The sequence below is a fragment of the Pelobates fuscus genome, chromosome 3, assembly GCF_036172605.1.
Source record: "Pelobates fuscus isolate aPelFus1 chromosome 3, aPelFus1.pri, whole genome shotgun sequence".
NCBI classification, from domain to species: domain Eukaryota; kingdom Metazoa; phylum Chordata; class Amphibia; order Anura; family Pelobatidae; genus Pelobates; species Pelobates fuscus.
The window spans coordinates 199,382,620-199,397,297 of NC_086319.1; the positions used below are offsets into that span (position 1 = coordinate 199,382,620).

General features: G+C 37.5%; 1 protein-coding gene across 1 annotated transcript in view; it reads right to left on the minus strand.

Moving 5' to 3' along the window:
- Nucleotides 1–2,068: 2,068 nt before the first annotated feature.
- CDX1 (caudal type homeobox 1) overlaps nucleotides 2,069–14,678 on the minus strand; it is a 45,092-nt gene continuing 32,482 nt past the window's right edge. The window contains exons 2-3 of the mRNA XM_063445408.1: nucleotides 3,401–3,546; nucleotides 2,069–2,281 (exon numbers count right to left, since the gene is read on the minus strand). Of these exons, the coding sequence (XP_063301478.1) occupies nucleotides 2,069–2,281; nucleotides 3,401–3,546 (359 nt within the window). The remainder of the gene's footprint in view (nucleotides 2,282–3,400; nucleotides 3,547–14,678) is intronic.

The following is a 14,678-nucleotide window of genomic DNA, read 5'->3' on the forward strand; positions in this document are numbered from 1 at the left end:
TTACTTGCATTTTTTGGTCTGCTGCTTCTTAATACAGTGGAATGTATGCATATTACATTGCTATGCCTCTGTTGTGCATAGTACCTTACCATTACCAAAATTCCAAATAATTACAAAACACACAGGACAGGTGAGTTGCAATTTATACCTCAGTATATTTCTTTTGTTATTTGCTTCTATGGTAATACTGTGCTTTTATTATGAGGTGATTCACTTTAAGGGTGTTGTATAGTGCGGCACCATATAAACATCATCTCATGACAGAGGTCATTGGTGAATTTGTGGACCCATACTACACAGACTGTGGAACTCCTGCTTCTTACAACAACAACAACCATTGACTTTACCATGCTGAGCAGTCTATCTTACTATATAGTAGTGCCATCCCTTTTAAGTAAAGCTGGCCACATTTAATGTTTTCCCGTGGGCACACATAGACATAGGAGGGTATGAAGGATTGCAGAAATGTCTTTGTCAACCCTGCCATCCCAATGGGTTAGCCAGCCATTCAACCAACACACCATTATATACTCCTTCCCCAGCTCTCCTGACGGCTGCAACACATCTGAAATATGAGTCCATTTGCAAGGATTACACTCGTATATATGTGCAGAGAAACACATATACATTTACACAGACATAAATATGCACTTATACAAGATACACCCATATTACATATATTATGTACATTATGTGTGGGCATTATGAAGTGAAGGTGATTTGATGGGATTAGATACATTTAGCTACAACCAGAGCAGTAAAACCTAGACTCTTAAAACAACCAGTGCACATAAAACATGGAAAATAAATGTATTCCTGTTGTTTTTTTGTTGTTGAGGTTTATCCTCCCAAGAGAAATGTGTGTGGTTGTCTGCAAAGGCAAAAACAGGAGCTTTTATGGAATAGTGTGTATTTCCTCACTTAGCACTTTACACCCAGAATAACAACAGTCTTGCCTTGATACATCTTGCCACATCTTGATTCATCATGTCATTTGTTTAGTGTGGTGAACATGAATATGTGGATGTCCTAAAACCATACAGTAACATGTGAAAACATCTAATTTATCTCAAGATCCTCAAAAAAAAAACAAAAAAAAAACACACTGTTCCTCTAGAACATATCCCACATAAGGGTGGAATCATTTTTTTTTTTTTTTTTTTAAAGTTTGAAAGACTGTGGAACCTGACAAGGCTAAGCCTGGTAAATGATGACCATGAATAGTATTTGGGGAAAATTAATGGGAATTATTTCAATGCCTGCCTAGGACAAAGTCGACTCATGTACCCGACTATCTACAGGGGCTAGTTATTATTTAATAGGCTATAGACCACCAGTGTATACATAAAAAAAGATAATATTAATTCTGCGTTCACTTCATATACAAGCAGGGCTAATAATAATACAAATGTTTCTAGTACTGGCATGGTGCTAAGGCTACCTACATCCACATCCTGCACTTAAATAGTTTCATGGTAACATCGGAATAGACCTTCCTGTAAAGAACTTCAACACTTATGTTGCAGGCAGTAAAAAAAATATATTTGTTGTTGTTGTTGTTGGAGGGGGGGGGGGGCAGGGGGAGGTATTACTTTATTTGTAATGGAGATATAAGATTAATTTACGTAAAAAGTGAACTTGCCTACTACGTTCTTTAACCAAGAGGTCAATTAATTCAACTCATCATAAAGATGACATACTAGAAAAAAGTATAAAGAAAAAAATAGTGATTATTTAAAATACAAATATCCCACTGCATGTAAAATATCTCTAGATTTCAACTTTCATTTTAAATATACAATAACACACATCACGTAATACAGAGTCCAATTAGTGTCCGTAAAGCAAACTTTTTCTCTATGAAGAGAGAGATTCATGTTGTATCACCAGTTCTGAAGTGGCTTAATTTCCAGAAAAATGGATAGATCTGCTAATCCTTTAAAAAAAATGTTGCCGTCACCTTTATAACAGTTGCCCCTTCAGAAATCTAAAGATGGTATGGTCCATTCTGGGTAGACTGGTGAGATGTATTTAATATTAAGGTCATATTAACACTCAATTGATGCTCTTAAGGAAGATATTCCTCCTTGATAGTCAGTGCCGACGGTGATACAAGGTTGCTGTTGCTACTACTGCTGGAGCAAATCCCCCCCATCACACCAGTGGTTCCTACAGCAGGAGGTGTCGGTGTTGTGGTGCTTGCCTGTTGACTTTGTTGTTGCATTTTTTTCTTGTTTACTTTCCTCTCTTTTGCTCTTCTGTTTTGGAACCAGATTTTTACCTGTGAAGTGAACAACATCTTTTACAGATTTGCTAAAACAATAAATGTAGCATTTTTTTCAACTTTATTTTTACTTTTTCTATATTTTTAATTCTCTTCTTTTTACTTTGTTTCCTGTATTTGTATATTTCAGTCAGTCAGTATATACCCTTAGTCCATAATAATTTGCTTACCAAGATGTTTTTGTAGGGAAAAAAAAAAGAACTAACATAGGCATCATAGGAAAAGTAAGCAAACTTGTTGATAAAGAAGGAGCTTAGATAAACCGGCAGACCTCATTACCTGGTTCAGTTGATTTTTACATAGATGACTCCTTCCTATTTGACCAAATTATAATTCACATTTCAATGTCAACTTTACAAATAATCAATGGGAAGGGGTGCAGCAGTGTACCCTGTGCTGCAGGTTTAGGGTTGATACAATTTGAAAGGCGTAAGGATTGGGAGGCTACAAGGGCTCAGCTTGGTATGGATGAGGATAAAGGAAGCTACAGTCCACAACAAGTACCCAATAACCCTAAGCCCTGTACTCTAAATTCCCCTAATGTTATAGACTCTCCCAAACCTAGCCAACTACCAGAGCTAACCTTATCCTCTCCTCATTCTAAAGCTCTACTTTAGCTTCATCATTCTTAACATTACTGTTAATAGCCATGTACTGATCATTTGTTCTTATCAACACGTATTGTTACATGAATATGTACAGTTCCTTTATCAAAAGGTGTACATTTTAATATATAGTTATAGTATACAATAATAGTAAATATAAGATATTATTTGAATCTAGATAAGCCATACTTTTCAAGTGTGAAGAATTCATACATTTGCCACACATACTATCAACATCAACACTAAGATCAATAATTACATGAAAGCGTAGTCTGTAAAAAACACCATATGGTAACATACAGTGCTACTGCAAATGGTTAGTAACTACATTTGCCATGATGCTCAGTATGCATCTGCAGTGCCAAGGATAGTAATTACTGCATGTGTAAACCTTTCTTTTCAGTAAAGACCAGGAAAGAACTCTATATTTAAATAGAATAATAATCTCTGACAGTTATGTATCTGATATAAATTTTGGGATTTGCCATGGCATATGATGGCAATTAGTTACCTGTCGTTCTGTTAATGCCAATGTGGCTGCCAGCTCTGCTTTTCTGCGGATTGTAATGTAGCGACTATAGTGAAATTCCTTCTCCAGTTCTAGGCGCTGATGATCTGTGTACACCACGCGGTATTTATCTTTTGTTCTGGTTTTTCCTAGAGAAAATATGTGAAATTGTTTTATTCAGTCTGTACATCTCGGATAATCGACTACCTTGTAAAAATATATTTGTGCTCTGCAAGTTGACAATATACTTAATATAAGGCTTTAACTTCAATGGCATATCTTGTCAGCCCTCTAATATATATATATATTTAGACACAATTAGATTTCACTATATTACTGATACTTACCTTACAGATAACGACATGTAGAAATGTATTTGCTAACACAACATTGGTTTTTACACTTTTAAAAAAATAATTTGTCACACAGTACTGAAAGCAGTAATGTGCCTCTTTCAGGACTAAGGTACATTTAAATGTGTGTGTCTTTTACTAAGTGTGAGTTTTTTTATTGCCATCAGTGATTTATATTTTCAACACTTAAAGTATCTTTGTCAGTTTGCAGATTTTGCTTTTAAATTAAGGCTTTTTCTCCATGTTTGCATTTTTTTTAAATTAACCTTAGTTTTTAAATTATATATAAGAAAATGTAGGGACTCCGTTTTCTTCTGTGGATCCCGATCTTTGTCAATGTTCAGAAATTGGTGGGACTTAAGCAAAGTTTTTCAATTGCTATGCTAATCTACTCACAATCCATCACTTTATAGCAATCCCACATGGCAAACCATAGACAAATGAGGATAAAAAGTGCTTAGGTATTGATTTCCATAATAGGCAAGAAAAGACAGTAAATGTAAATAGAGGCAACTGGCAATGGCAGAGTATAATCCGATTCAAGTGGCATAAGGAAAAAACAAAACAAAACATGAAAGTGCCGCCTTAAAGGAGGCATGTAAAAAGAGTGTGTCCTCTTTTTTTATTTTACAAAAAGTGCAGATTTAAAAATAAATTGGAAATTTTATAAATTAACCATATTACACCCCCTGGATGGCAAGCAGACACCGGGTCATGTTACTTCCTGGTTTGCTTAGCTCAGTGGAACTAAACTTAGCCCCTTAAGGACACAGCTTCAAAAGCGTGTCCTACCCTTAAGAACACAAGCCATTTTTGCATTTTTTGCTGTTTGTGTTCAAACACAATTTTCATCTCTGCCATTTATTGCACCAACACGTATTATATGCCGTTTTTTAGAGAGCAAACAGGGCTTTAATTTTATGTCACATATACATAGATACATTCTCACTAATTATAAAAAAAAATGCCAATAAACGGGGGCAAAAACAAAAAAACACACACAATTTTTTTGTCACAGTTTTGGCAATAATAGCGTGTGCATAAAATGTCCAGCTTAAAAAAAGTAATTCAAAGTAAATTCATTTATGTGTCTTGATTTATAGACTACATAATATGTATAGGATTTCATCTTATTTTGAAAGTTACAGGTCACAAAATACAAGGACTAAAATAAAATTTTAATGTGAAACAATTTTAGAAGTTGGTATGTTTGTCTTACAGGTTTAGTAGCCACCACAGAAAAAAATGGCACACAAATGTATATATTTATATAAAGTAGACATTACAGGCTATTTACCTATGGTTAGTTTGACACTTTTTACATAGCCATTTCATCGCCAATCTCTGCTAAATATTGGAGAAAAATTTAGTTTTTTCTCTATTTTGGCATATACACATATAACAAGGTTTTTGTAATGAGTATTTTGTAAAGCTGGTGTGTGCTATTCCTGCATCCAATATTGTGTTCAGCTACATCTTCTGAGTATAACGATACCCCTATTGTATGCCTTTGGCATTATTCTGTGAAGCTACAATGCCATATAAGAGACAAGGCTATTTCAGTTTCTATAGTTAGAATTTTCATAGATGGATTTGGCAGGCCTATGTCTCATTTTAGGGTATTAAAGCAGTGTGACTGTTCAAATAACCCTGCAAAGGGCTTTCATTTGATAAACACACCCCAGGTGTATATTGTGTCTTAACTTGTCACCATTTTCCACCAAAATTATGTCAATGTTTGTGGTGAGGGGGGGGAAATGGCATTTTTACATATATGTTGCATTTTTGCTGGGTATTTTTTACACTTAATATGTACCACTGTCATAAAACCCTCCAAATTATGCTTAGTTACACCTTCTGAGTAAAACAATATGCCCAATGTATGACCTAGATACTATTTTGTGAAGTTAAAGTGCTGTAAAAGAGACGTTACAAGTGCAGGTTTTTAAGTGTGAATTTTCATGGAGGGTTTTGATGCATCCGTGTCCCACTTTGGAGCACTTGAGCATTTTGAACCTTAGCGTGGGATCATTTTTCCGCTAGCTTGTACCAAGTGTAGTGGTAATAAGCATTTTTTCTTCCTTTTTGACCGACAAAGTTAGTTTGCACAGTATATTTTGGACGACTGTATAATACTTCATATGTTGCTAAGCTATGTCATCTGAGTACAGCAATACCCCCATATGTACCTTTGCCAGGTATATGTGGATGTTAAAGGGGCACATTTGAGACGCAGTCCTTTTTTTTCTATCTTTGAAGTTTTACGCTGTGTCCATGTTCCATTTTGGAATAGTTTAGCTGGTTGGTTATTCAAATTTCCCCACAAACACATACTATTTATTAAAGAATACAACCTGTGGTAATTCAAAAGGCATATTTTGAACCTTAGCGTGGGATCATTTTTTATCTAGTTTGTTCCAGGTGTAGTGGTAATAAGCATTTTTTTATGTATTTTTTTTTTACTTTTTAAAACTTTCTTTACTTTTTAAAACTAGTTTTTAAACTTTTTTACTTATTACATTTTTTAAACTTTTTTAAACTTTCTTAACTTTTTTTACACTTTTAATTTTTTTCTAAACTTTTCTTACCGTTAACCCCCTAACTAGCAGTAAGCAGCACTAACAATACATTCCCTAATTTCCCATAACTCCCACCCACCCTAGCTAGTAAAATGTATAATTTTAAAATATTTAAATTAATTAATGAAATAAAATGAACCCCTTAGGTTTAAAAAAGCAAATAAAAGTTAGTCCTCAGGGGTTAATAATACTGTGTATAATACTGTGATCTGTATTTTGATCACTGTAGACAGTGATCAACTGGCAGGGAAGGGGTTAATTTTTATTCGGACTGGGTAAAAGGGGTGGGATTTTTTTACTTTTTTTAACGTTATTAAAACATTTTTTTAAACTTTTTAAAACTTTTTTTTTTTTAAACTTTTTTAACGTTAACCCCTAGCCAGCCTAAAACCAAATTCCCTAATTACCGACTAACTTCCACCCACCCCAGCTAGCTAAATATATAATTTTTAAATATCTAAATGTATTAATAAAATAAATGTAACCCCTGAGGGTTAAAAAAACAAAACAAAAAAAAAACAGCCCGTCAGAGCGATCACAGGTGCAGGGACAGCGCGATCGGGTGCTCCCGGTCTGCCTTGAATACCGAGAAAGTTTCCATCTTTGGTCAGGAAGAGGTTAAGAGACTGCAATTGCCCAGAGCACCTGCCTTGCAAAGACATCTCATTAAGCTGTATTGGGAAGTCTGTGATTGGACAGTCACAGAAAGTCTGGGTGGGGATAAAAGAGGGGGGGGGTTGAAAAGTCAGCAGACAAGAGATCTGGCTTTTTGTCAAAATGCAACCATTAAATTGATGCATGATCTCATTGGAGGTATATCCATAAATTAGCATTAAAAAAAAATGGGAGGGGGAGGGGGGCAGTGGAGTGTCCCTTTAAGAATATTGATCCATCACAGAGTGCAAGATGGCTAATTCTTCTAGAAACATAATGACTTCTGGAACACCCTTGCAGATCAATATTATTATTATTGGCATTTATATAGCGCCAACAAATTCCGTAGTGCTTTACAATAATATAAGAGGGGGGATTTAACAATAAACTAGACAATTACGACTACTTACAGGAACAATAAGCTGAAGAGGACCCTGCTCAAATGAACTTACAGTCTAGAGGAGGTGGCGTATAAAACACAATAGGACAGGACCCTATTCGTTTAACATTAGATGGTGATGGTACATAAGACATCCTATAAAGACATCTTTAAAGTGTATAACGGAATAAGCCTGGCATATTTACATAGCCTGGTTTTATTTAACAGAATCGTAATTATATAAGGATATGTGTCAATTTCACACTGTATTTTAGTGAAAACAATCACAAGCGATAATTTCACAGAAAAGATTGAGTGCTAGATTAGGTACTTGTTCAGAGTAAATCTTCTCAAACCGTGGTTCATGCTTCCCCTAAATATTTTAATATTAGGAGTGCATGCTACAAGGACTTGGTTAATTCATTCTAGAAATACGCAGAAAACACTGTCCACAAACACTGAACTAAACCCTTAACAGTCTTAGTAACCACAAAGGTAAACCTAACAAAATATCTTCCCACTTCCAACTGAACCTTGTCCATTTCTTCCCATATCCTGTATGCTTTAATGTGTTTTTCACTTGGGTTCCAATTATGCCACGTGCATAAAGTCTTTTCAGTATTAAATGTAGAAATTCACAAATCTTTACCCTGCAAATTGGCACATCCATTTTAGCTCCCTGTCGACCATTGTTATAACCTCTGTCCTTAGCACCTGGCAGTCAGCATGGAGGAGGCATACAGAGAAGAGAATACATTAATTCTATTTTTCCTCTTAATTTGCAATGTTTGCTTTGCCTTTGATATGTGTGAGCTGGATTATGATGTAATTTGCTAAATCTTTAATATAAATTTGAAAGAAATGCATCTCATGAAACATATTAACACAAGTTATAGGTGATTTTCAATTATTTATTCTATTGTTTAAATTCAAGACAAGTGAAATACCCTCTTTAAGCCTTTGCTTTGTCATGCTAGCATCTTTTAGTAGACTAAGAGTCAGTTTCTGCAGAATCATGATTCTGAAGAATTTGGGCTGAAAATGGAATTCAAGGCTCTAAATACTCTAGTCCGAAGTAACGGCCCAGTCAATGGTCAAGCCTTTTGGTTACTATGGGATTTGGGGTTAACTATTTGCCTGCTGGCTGCTATTGCAAATAGTTTAAAACTGCCTTTGGGTGTCACAATAACCCCACATTTGTACAAGGAAGTTTGTACACCTCCTCCATGCCCCCATTTACCATGTTGCGAGTAGGGGCATGTCTCCTACATAACAAGCAGCCAGTGGCTAGTTGCTGTACTAAAAGACTAGCGAATGGTTAGCTACTACTGCCCAGTTGCTAGTAATATACACCAATCATGAATCCACCTGTGGACAGCTATGTAGGCAGGTAACTAGGGCCTAGGGGTTTGACACGGCTGTGGAACCATCAATATGCTTGGCTACGTTAATCATCCCTATGGGAGGGTGTCAAACAAGTCAGTCTTCTCTGGGTATGGGAAGTGAAGCTGAGCTTTGCCTACGTCCATCTTGTTCTATGCACTATTTATATAAAATGAAATTATCCCACCCCCTGACCCCCCCAGAATCCTTAGTACCCTGGATGAGAATAATAAAAAGTTCAGTTTTAATCTATTTTTCTGTTACATGCAAATGAAGCAAACAGATCTACATAGCATCTACACGTTTATATATATATATCCTCATTTGTATGTTTAAGTTCACTTTAAAGACCAAGAAAGGGCAAAACTGAACAAGATTAAAAGGCAACAATATTACAATTACGCAAACTAATAGTTAAATCAATATCATATGGAGAACCTGCCATTCAGCAACTTTGTTCATTTTCCACATTAATCAATTTGATAATTTGGTTTGTACATGTATTCTAGACAGGTGAGACATTTAGGGATTACAAATCCATGACATTACTTATACAAGTGCAGTCTATGTCACATTATGTAGGCGTTTCCATTGTGTTGACATTGATCATGGGTTTTCCAGTTTATGCTGTTCATTCAAGGTGAAAGGGTTAATTACCAGCTTCTGAGATCAAAAGACTATGTTTTAAAGTTTACTCAGTAATTAATTACAGATTTATCTTTCTTCAGCTGCATGCCCTGTTAGTTTACATCAGACTGTCCCTCTTAGTCCTGGAGTCTACCTGTCTGAAGTAAGATCTAAAACATACTATTCCACATATATAAATAACACCTGCAATCAGCATTACTACTTGTTCTGTGTATTATTTCAAAACCTTTAAAAATTATTTTACTTAATCCACCGCAGCCTCATTTGACTCTAAAGATTTTTCATGTCCCTCATATTGACTCTCATACCCCCATATCTTCCCACTCACGTTACCACCCAACCTTCTATTCTAGTAATGCTTTGGTCTCCACCCCTTTTTCTATTAATTTATTGTCCCCACTCTTACATTCCAGTTAATCCTTATTCCACACTCTCTCATCCTCAGTAATTTTTAGATATTAACTTTCATAATCATGTCAATTCCGGGTCTCCATTTTCTGCCTCTTTCTTTCAAATTAAATAGTAGGTACCAAATATCACTCTTTCATCCAAAGCCTCCGATTTATGTAGCATCAAAGCCAATTTGTGATCCTCATTCTCCTTTCCCCAGCCAGTTTTAGGATACCACACTCACTAGTAACTTAACTTCCCCAATACCCATTCTCGGGTATATCCAATAATTCATTTCATCATTTTCATTGACATCCTGATTTCTTCGTAGAGTGCCAGGTGTATGTTTTTTTGTTGTTGTTTTTTTGTAATAACAAAATTCAAACAACATGATATATAGCAATGCTAGGAGAGATACATACATAACAAACCTTTTCAAAGAGAAAGCCTTTATTAACTTACACAAGAAGTTTAATTTATTTTATCATGAAGGAAACCAAAGCGAATGGGCCTGCAAACTTCTGTAGAATGCTGTATTACATCAGGGAACTCAGGGAATCCCTACCTGATGCATTCTGCGAATGACCTATCTTCATGGTGAAGGTTGTATAGTGACATAATTCCTGTCAGATGAAGTAAGAACATATGGTCCTACATAGAAATTTGTGTGCAGCAAGGATTTGCAAGGTTCCCAGGTCTTGTGGATGCAAAACAAGCCCAAATCATCACCCCTCCACCACACATGGTATGAGGGGTTTGGACAACTTTAGTCTCGTCTGTCCAAAGGACATTGTTTCAGAAGTATTGTGGTTTATTCAGATGCAACTTAAACCTAAGCCGTGCTGCCATGTTCTTTTTAGAGAGAAGAGGCTTTCTCCTGGCAACCCTTCTAAACAAACCATTCTTGTTCAGGCTTTATCTAACTGTACTGTCATGAACATTAACATTTAGCATTCTATCTGAGGCCTGTAGAGTCTGAGCTATAACTCTTTTTTTTTTGTTGCAATTTCTCTGAGCATTGCATGGTCTGACCTGGGAGTCAATTTGCTCGGACGTCCACTCCTTGGAAGATTTGCAACTGTTTTGAATGTTATCCACTTCAACTTTTATAGAGTTGGTCACACTTGCTGATGATCAATTAATCAAGGGCATTTGATTAGCAGCACCAGTCTGCTACTTAGACTTTTCATTCCTACAGAAGCAGTAAGGGTATACTTAGTTTTTTACACATGGCTTTGTGTTAAATAAATCATGACACTGTGTAGTATGTCATGTGTAGTTGTTCATCTGAGTATGTATTTACATCATTTTAAGATAATATATATGAAGAAAATCTACATCTTTGAGTAGTTTTCACATCCAGGAGTCAGATTAAGGCAACTGTTTATTTATGCACACTAATGACCCACTCGATGGCAGTCCTCTGATGTTTAATGATTTATAGCTAGCCACCTGATAAGCACAAATATTAATTTCCTATCCCAGCTGCTGACAGCTAGTTATTTAGGACTAGCTTTAGAGAATCGTCCTTAATTGATTTCCACAGAAGTTATAAAAGTGTTGGATGTTACCCTAGCCGTATTGGCTATGGCATGATAGCCAAATAATGCATGGTTAATATCGAGCAAATGGTCTCCAAATTTGGCCCTCCAGATTATACTAATCTTGGGAACTGTAATGTAGACCAACAACTGATTGAAGGCCAAAGGCACAACTGGATTCCACAAGTGGAAAAAGAGTATTGGTAATATAATAAAGAGACAAGACATCCCCTTACAGTGGTTACAGAAAATTATAGGACTGCTTTGAAAAATACAAACTGCACTGTACTCTGCACAATTTTTGTAGGATGCAAACTGACAATGGGTGAATTAGTTCTGGAATATGTTAAGGTGACTTCATGACTTGCTGATTGTCATTTAATCAGGGCTTAAAATTTGAGTCTATACTAATGTTCGAATGGCCCAAATGTTGCCAAATGCTGCAAACCACTTGGCTCTGAACGGGGACAGTCAGACAACAGAATCAGGACTTTGTTCAGTGAACATCACACTATTTAACATTGTCCATATTTCAAACTTCTATCTTCAAACGAACCAGAATAGTGTCTGGAGTTTAGCCTGTCCAACCAAACACTGCTGGACAGTTGACATTCTGGCCCAGATTGTAAATGTCCAAACTATTTGCACACTGGCAGTTCAAGATGGGTGGGGGATGAAGAGGATATATTAATATACCCGCCCACCTTCCACCCTTTTATATTTCAGAGCCAACATCCATGATGGATGGTGCAACATTTTTGTTTATTAGCAGATGCATTCAGTCCCAATTTTGTAATATCTGTGTTATGTAAATGTCTGTATCCTATATAGTTTGTATGTGAAAGTACCGATTTTAAAGCTGACATCAAATGCATCTGGCCAAATGATGCAGATTTAGTCAGGATGACAGAACAACATAATGACTGTAGTAAGTATGAGAAATGGCAAACTGGTTAGAATGTGTTATTTTTTACCAAACTTTGTCCATTCGGACAACATACAGAGTTTAGTAAACAGACCCAATAGTTTTGTGTCCTCAAGTCAGCAATGTTCACAACACCACCTGTTTCTCTGTTTTCAAGATATCACCACTTTGCTTGTTTTGTTCACCATCAGAACTGAATTAAGAGCCAATTGGGCCTGGTGCTGACAATTACAATGGGCTTGATTACAAAATGTTATTGACAGAAAACACTAAAATAGTCATACCTCCCAAGCATCATGTAATTGATTGAGATGGTGCTAGAGGAAACTCACATGATGCAGCTATAAGAAAACACATACCCTATGATGATAACTCGCTTTCATCTCTCAAACAAATCCATACCCCTAACAGCAGGTATTTGTACTATGCAGACAGTACCCTTAACTTGGCGCAAATGCGTCTAATGATGTGCTCGCACTACGCTTTCTCTGGACTGTTACCTAGCACTCACTTGCCCAGTCCTCTCCTTACCTTCTTACTAGCAGCCAAATGCTCCTGGTATGTAGTCTGGGACAGATAAAAGGTGTATGTTGTGAGTTTATAATAAAAGGTACACGCCACAGTACTATAGAGACCGAAGCAGCAAGTACATTTGCGTTAGCTTTACCTTAACTAATTTATAGTCAGCCAGTCCACACAAGTTTTGTTCCATACTTAATTCTCTCTATACAAAGCGCAAAGCACAAAGAGCATGTAAAGAGTAGTTTAAATTTTTTTCATTTATTTTATCAGTGGGCCTATTCCATGAGCATGGGCCTGGAACTTCAGCTCCATTAGCCCCTATGTAAATATGGCCCTACAATGAAGAGGAATTTGTTGGCACTATATAAACTAATAATAATAAACCATTGTGGCACAATGACTTATATGCATGTTCACACATCTAAAAATATTGAAAATGTATCTTTATGTTGTTAAAAAGAGACAGACATGGGAGACTTGACTGTCATGATGAGCAGATGCATCGAAAGAGGGCCTTCACCTAAATTGCCCCCAATTCCTTCTAAAAGTACCTCTGGAAACGACTTCTAAAGTTACTTAGCTGTGTCTAGGAAACCTTGGGCACCTATTAAGTGACTCTCTACAGCAGAGCTCCGATTCTGTGTGATTGTGTGTGAACTGGGAGTGAAGGCCAACCTCCTCAACCTGTCCCGTATCCTAGCCCCTTTGGACTGGTGGGTGTTGTCCTGGTCTACACCTATACTGTAGCCAACACTCACCTATACTCTGGCTCATTTTACTCAGTCAGTGTGCTGAATGTCTCAAGATGGAGGTGGACCTCATGCTTTCACAGGGGTCAGTGACAGATCTGCTAGAGAGATGGAGGGAGACCTTCTGTTCAAAATTTGACCAAGTCTGTGCAAAGTTCTGGCTCTGCTGCCAGATGGGACACAAGCCTACGTACCTGCTCAGCAGCTGATCCCTGGCTATGCTGCTCTCTGGCCCACACATTCTGGGCCGGGAATCCAGAAGGGGCTTTGCCCTGAACACTGTCCTCACACCCAGGAGAACTTCCCTCAACAGGGTCCTGCCTAGGGTTTCGCCCCAGTTATATGGGTCAGTGGATACTGCGCCAAGGTTCTCCTAACTGTCTGGTGCTGACAGGGTGTCTGGTGCTGACATATGTGGTGCATATTCGGCCAATCCGTTCTTAAAGCTATGCATGAAGGCCTATTGCAGTGTATGCATTGGTTGACTTTGACTCTTTGGTGGGCATTCTCACCCTCTTGCTCAATATGTTATATTTCAAATCATTTACACCGCTGCAGATTCGATTATTTATTCCTTTATTTTATTCCATTTTACATATCAGTGCTTGATGCAGTTGCATGTATGCTGAGAGTATTCTATAAATCTATACTTGAATTAGTGAGCTCCTGCTGGGTGCAGCGATGTATTAAGCGCAAGGCTGACAAGGCATTTGCGTTGGGCGGCACTTTTAGGGGAGCGGCAAAAAAAGCTGCCCCCCTAAATGCCTTGTCAGCCTTTTACCCTGGGGGCCCCAAGAGCTGGCTGGCCACCTCAGGCCCCCAGAGGCTGGCATCTGCTGATGTTGGAGGCAGGTGGCGAGGGAGTACTCTCCCCTGAGCTCTCCCTGCTCAGCTCCCTCATGCACACCGCAGTGATGTCGGAGCCGGAATGTGACATCACTCTGTCCCGGCATCACTAAGAGACGCGCAAGGGAGCTGAGCAGGTAGATCAGAGCTCCCTCGCCGCCTAAATTGACCGCCTGCTTGTCAGTCCCGCAATTAAAGGATCCCCACTGGACCCCAGGGAAATAGAGAATCCATTGAAATAAAAAATAAAAAAAATTGTTAGTGTGTGTGTGTCTGTTGGTGAGTGTGTTAGTGTGTCTGTTAGTGAGTGTG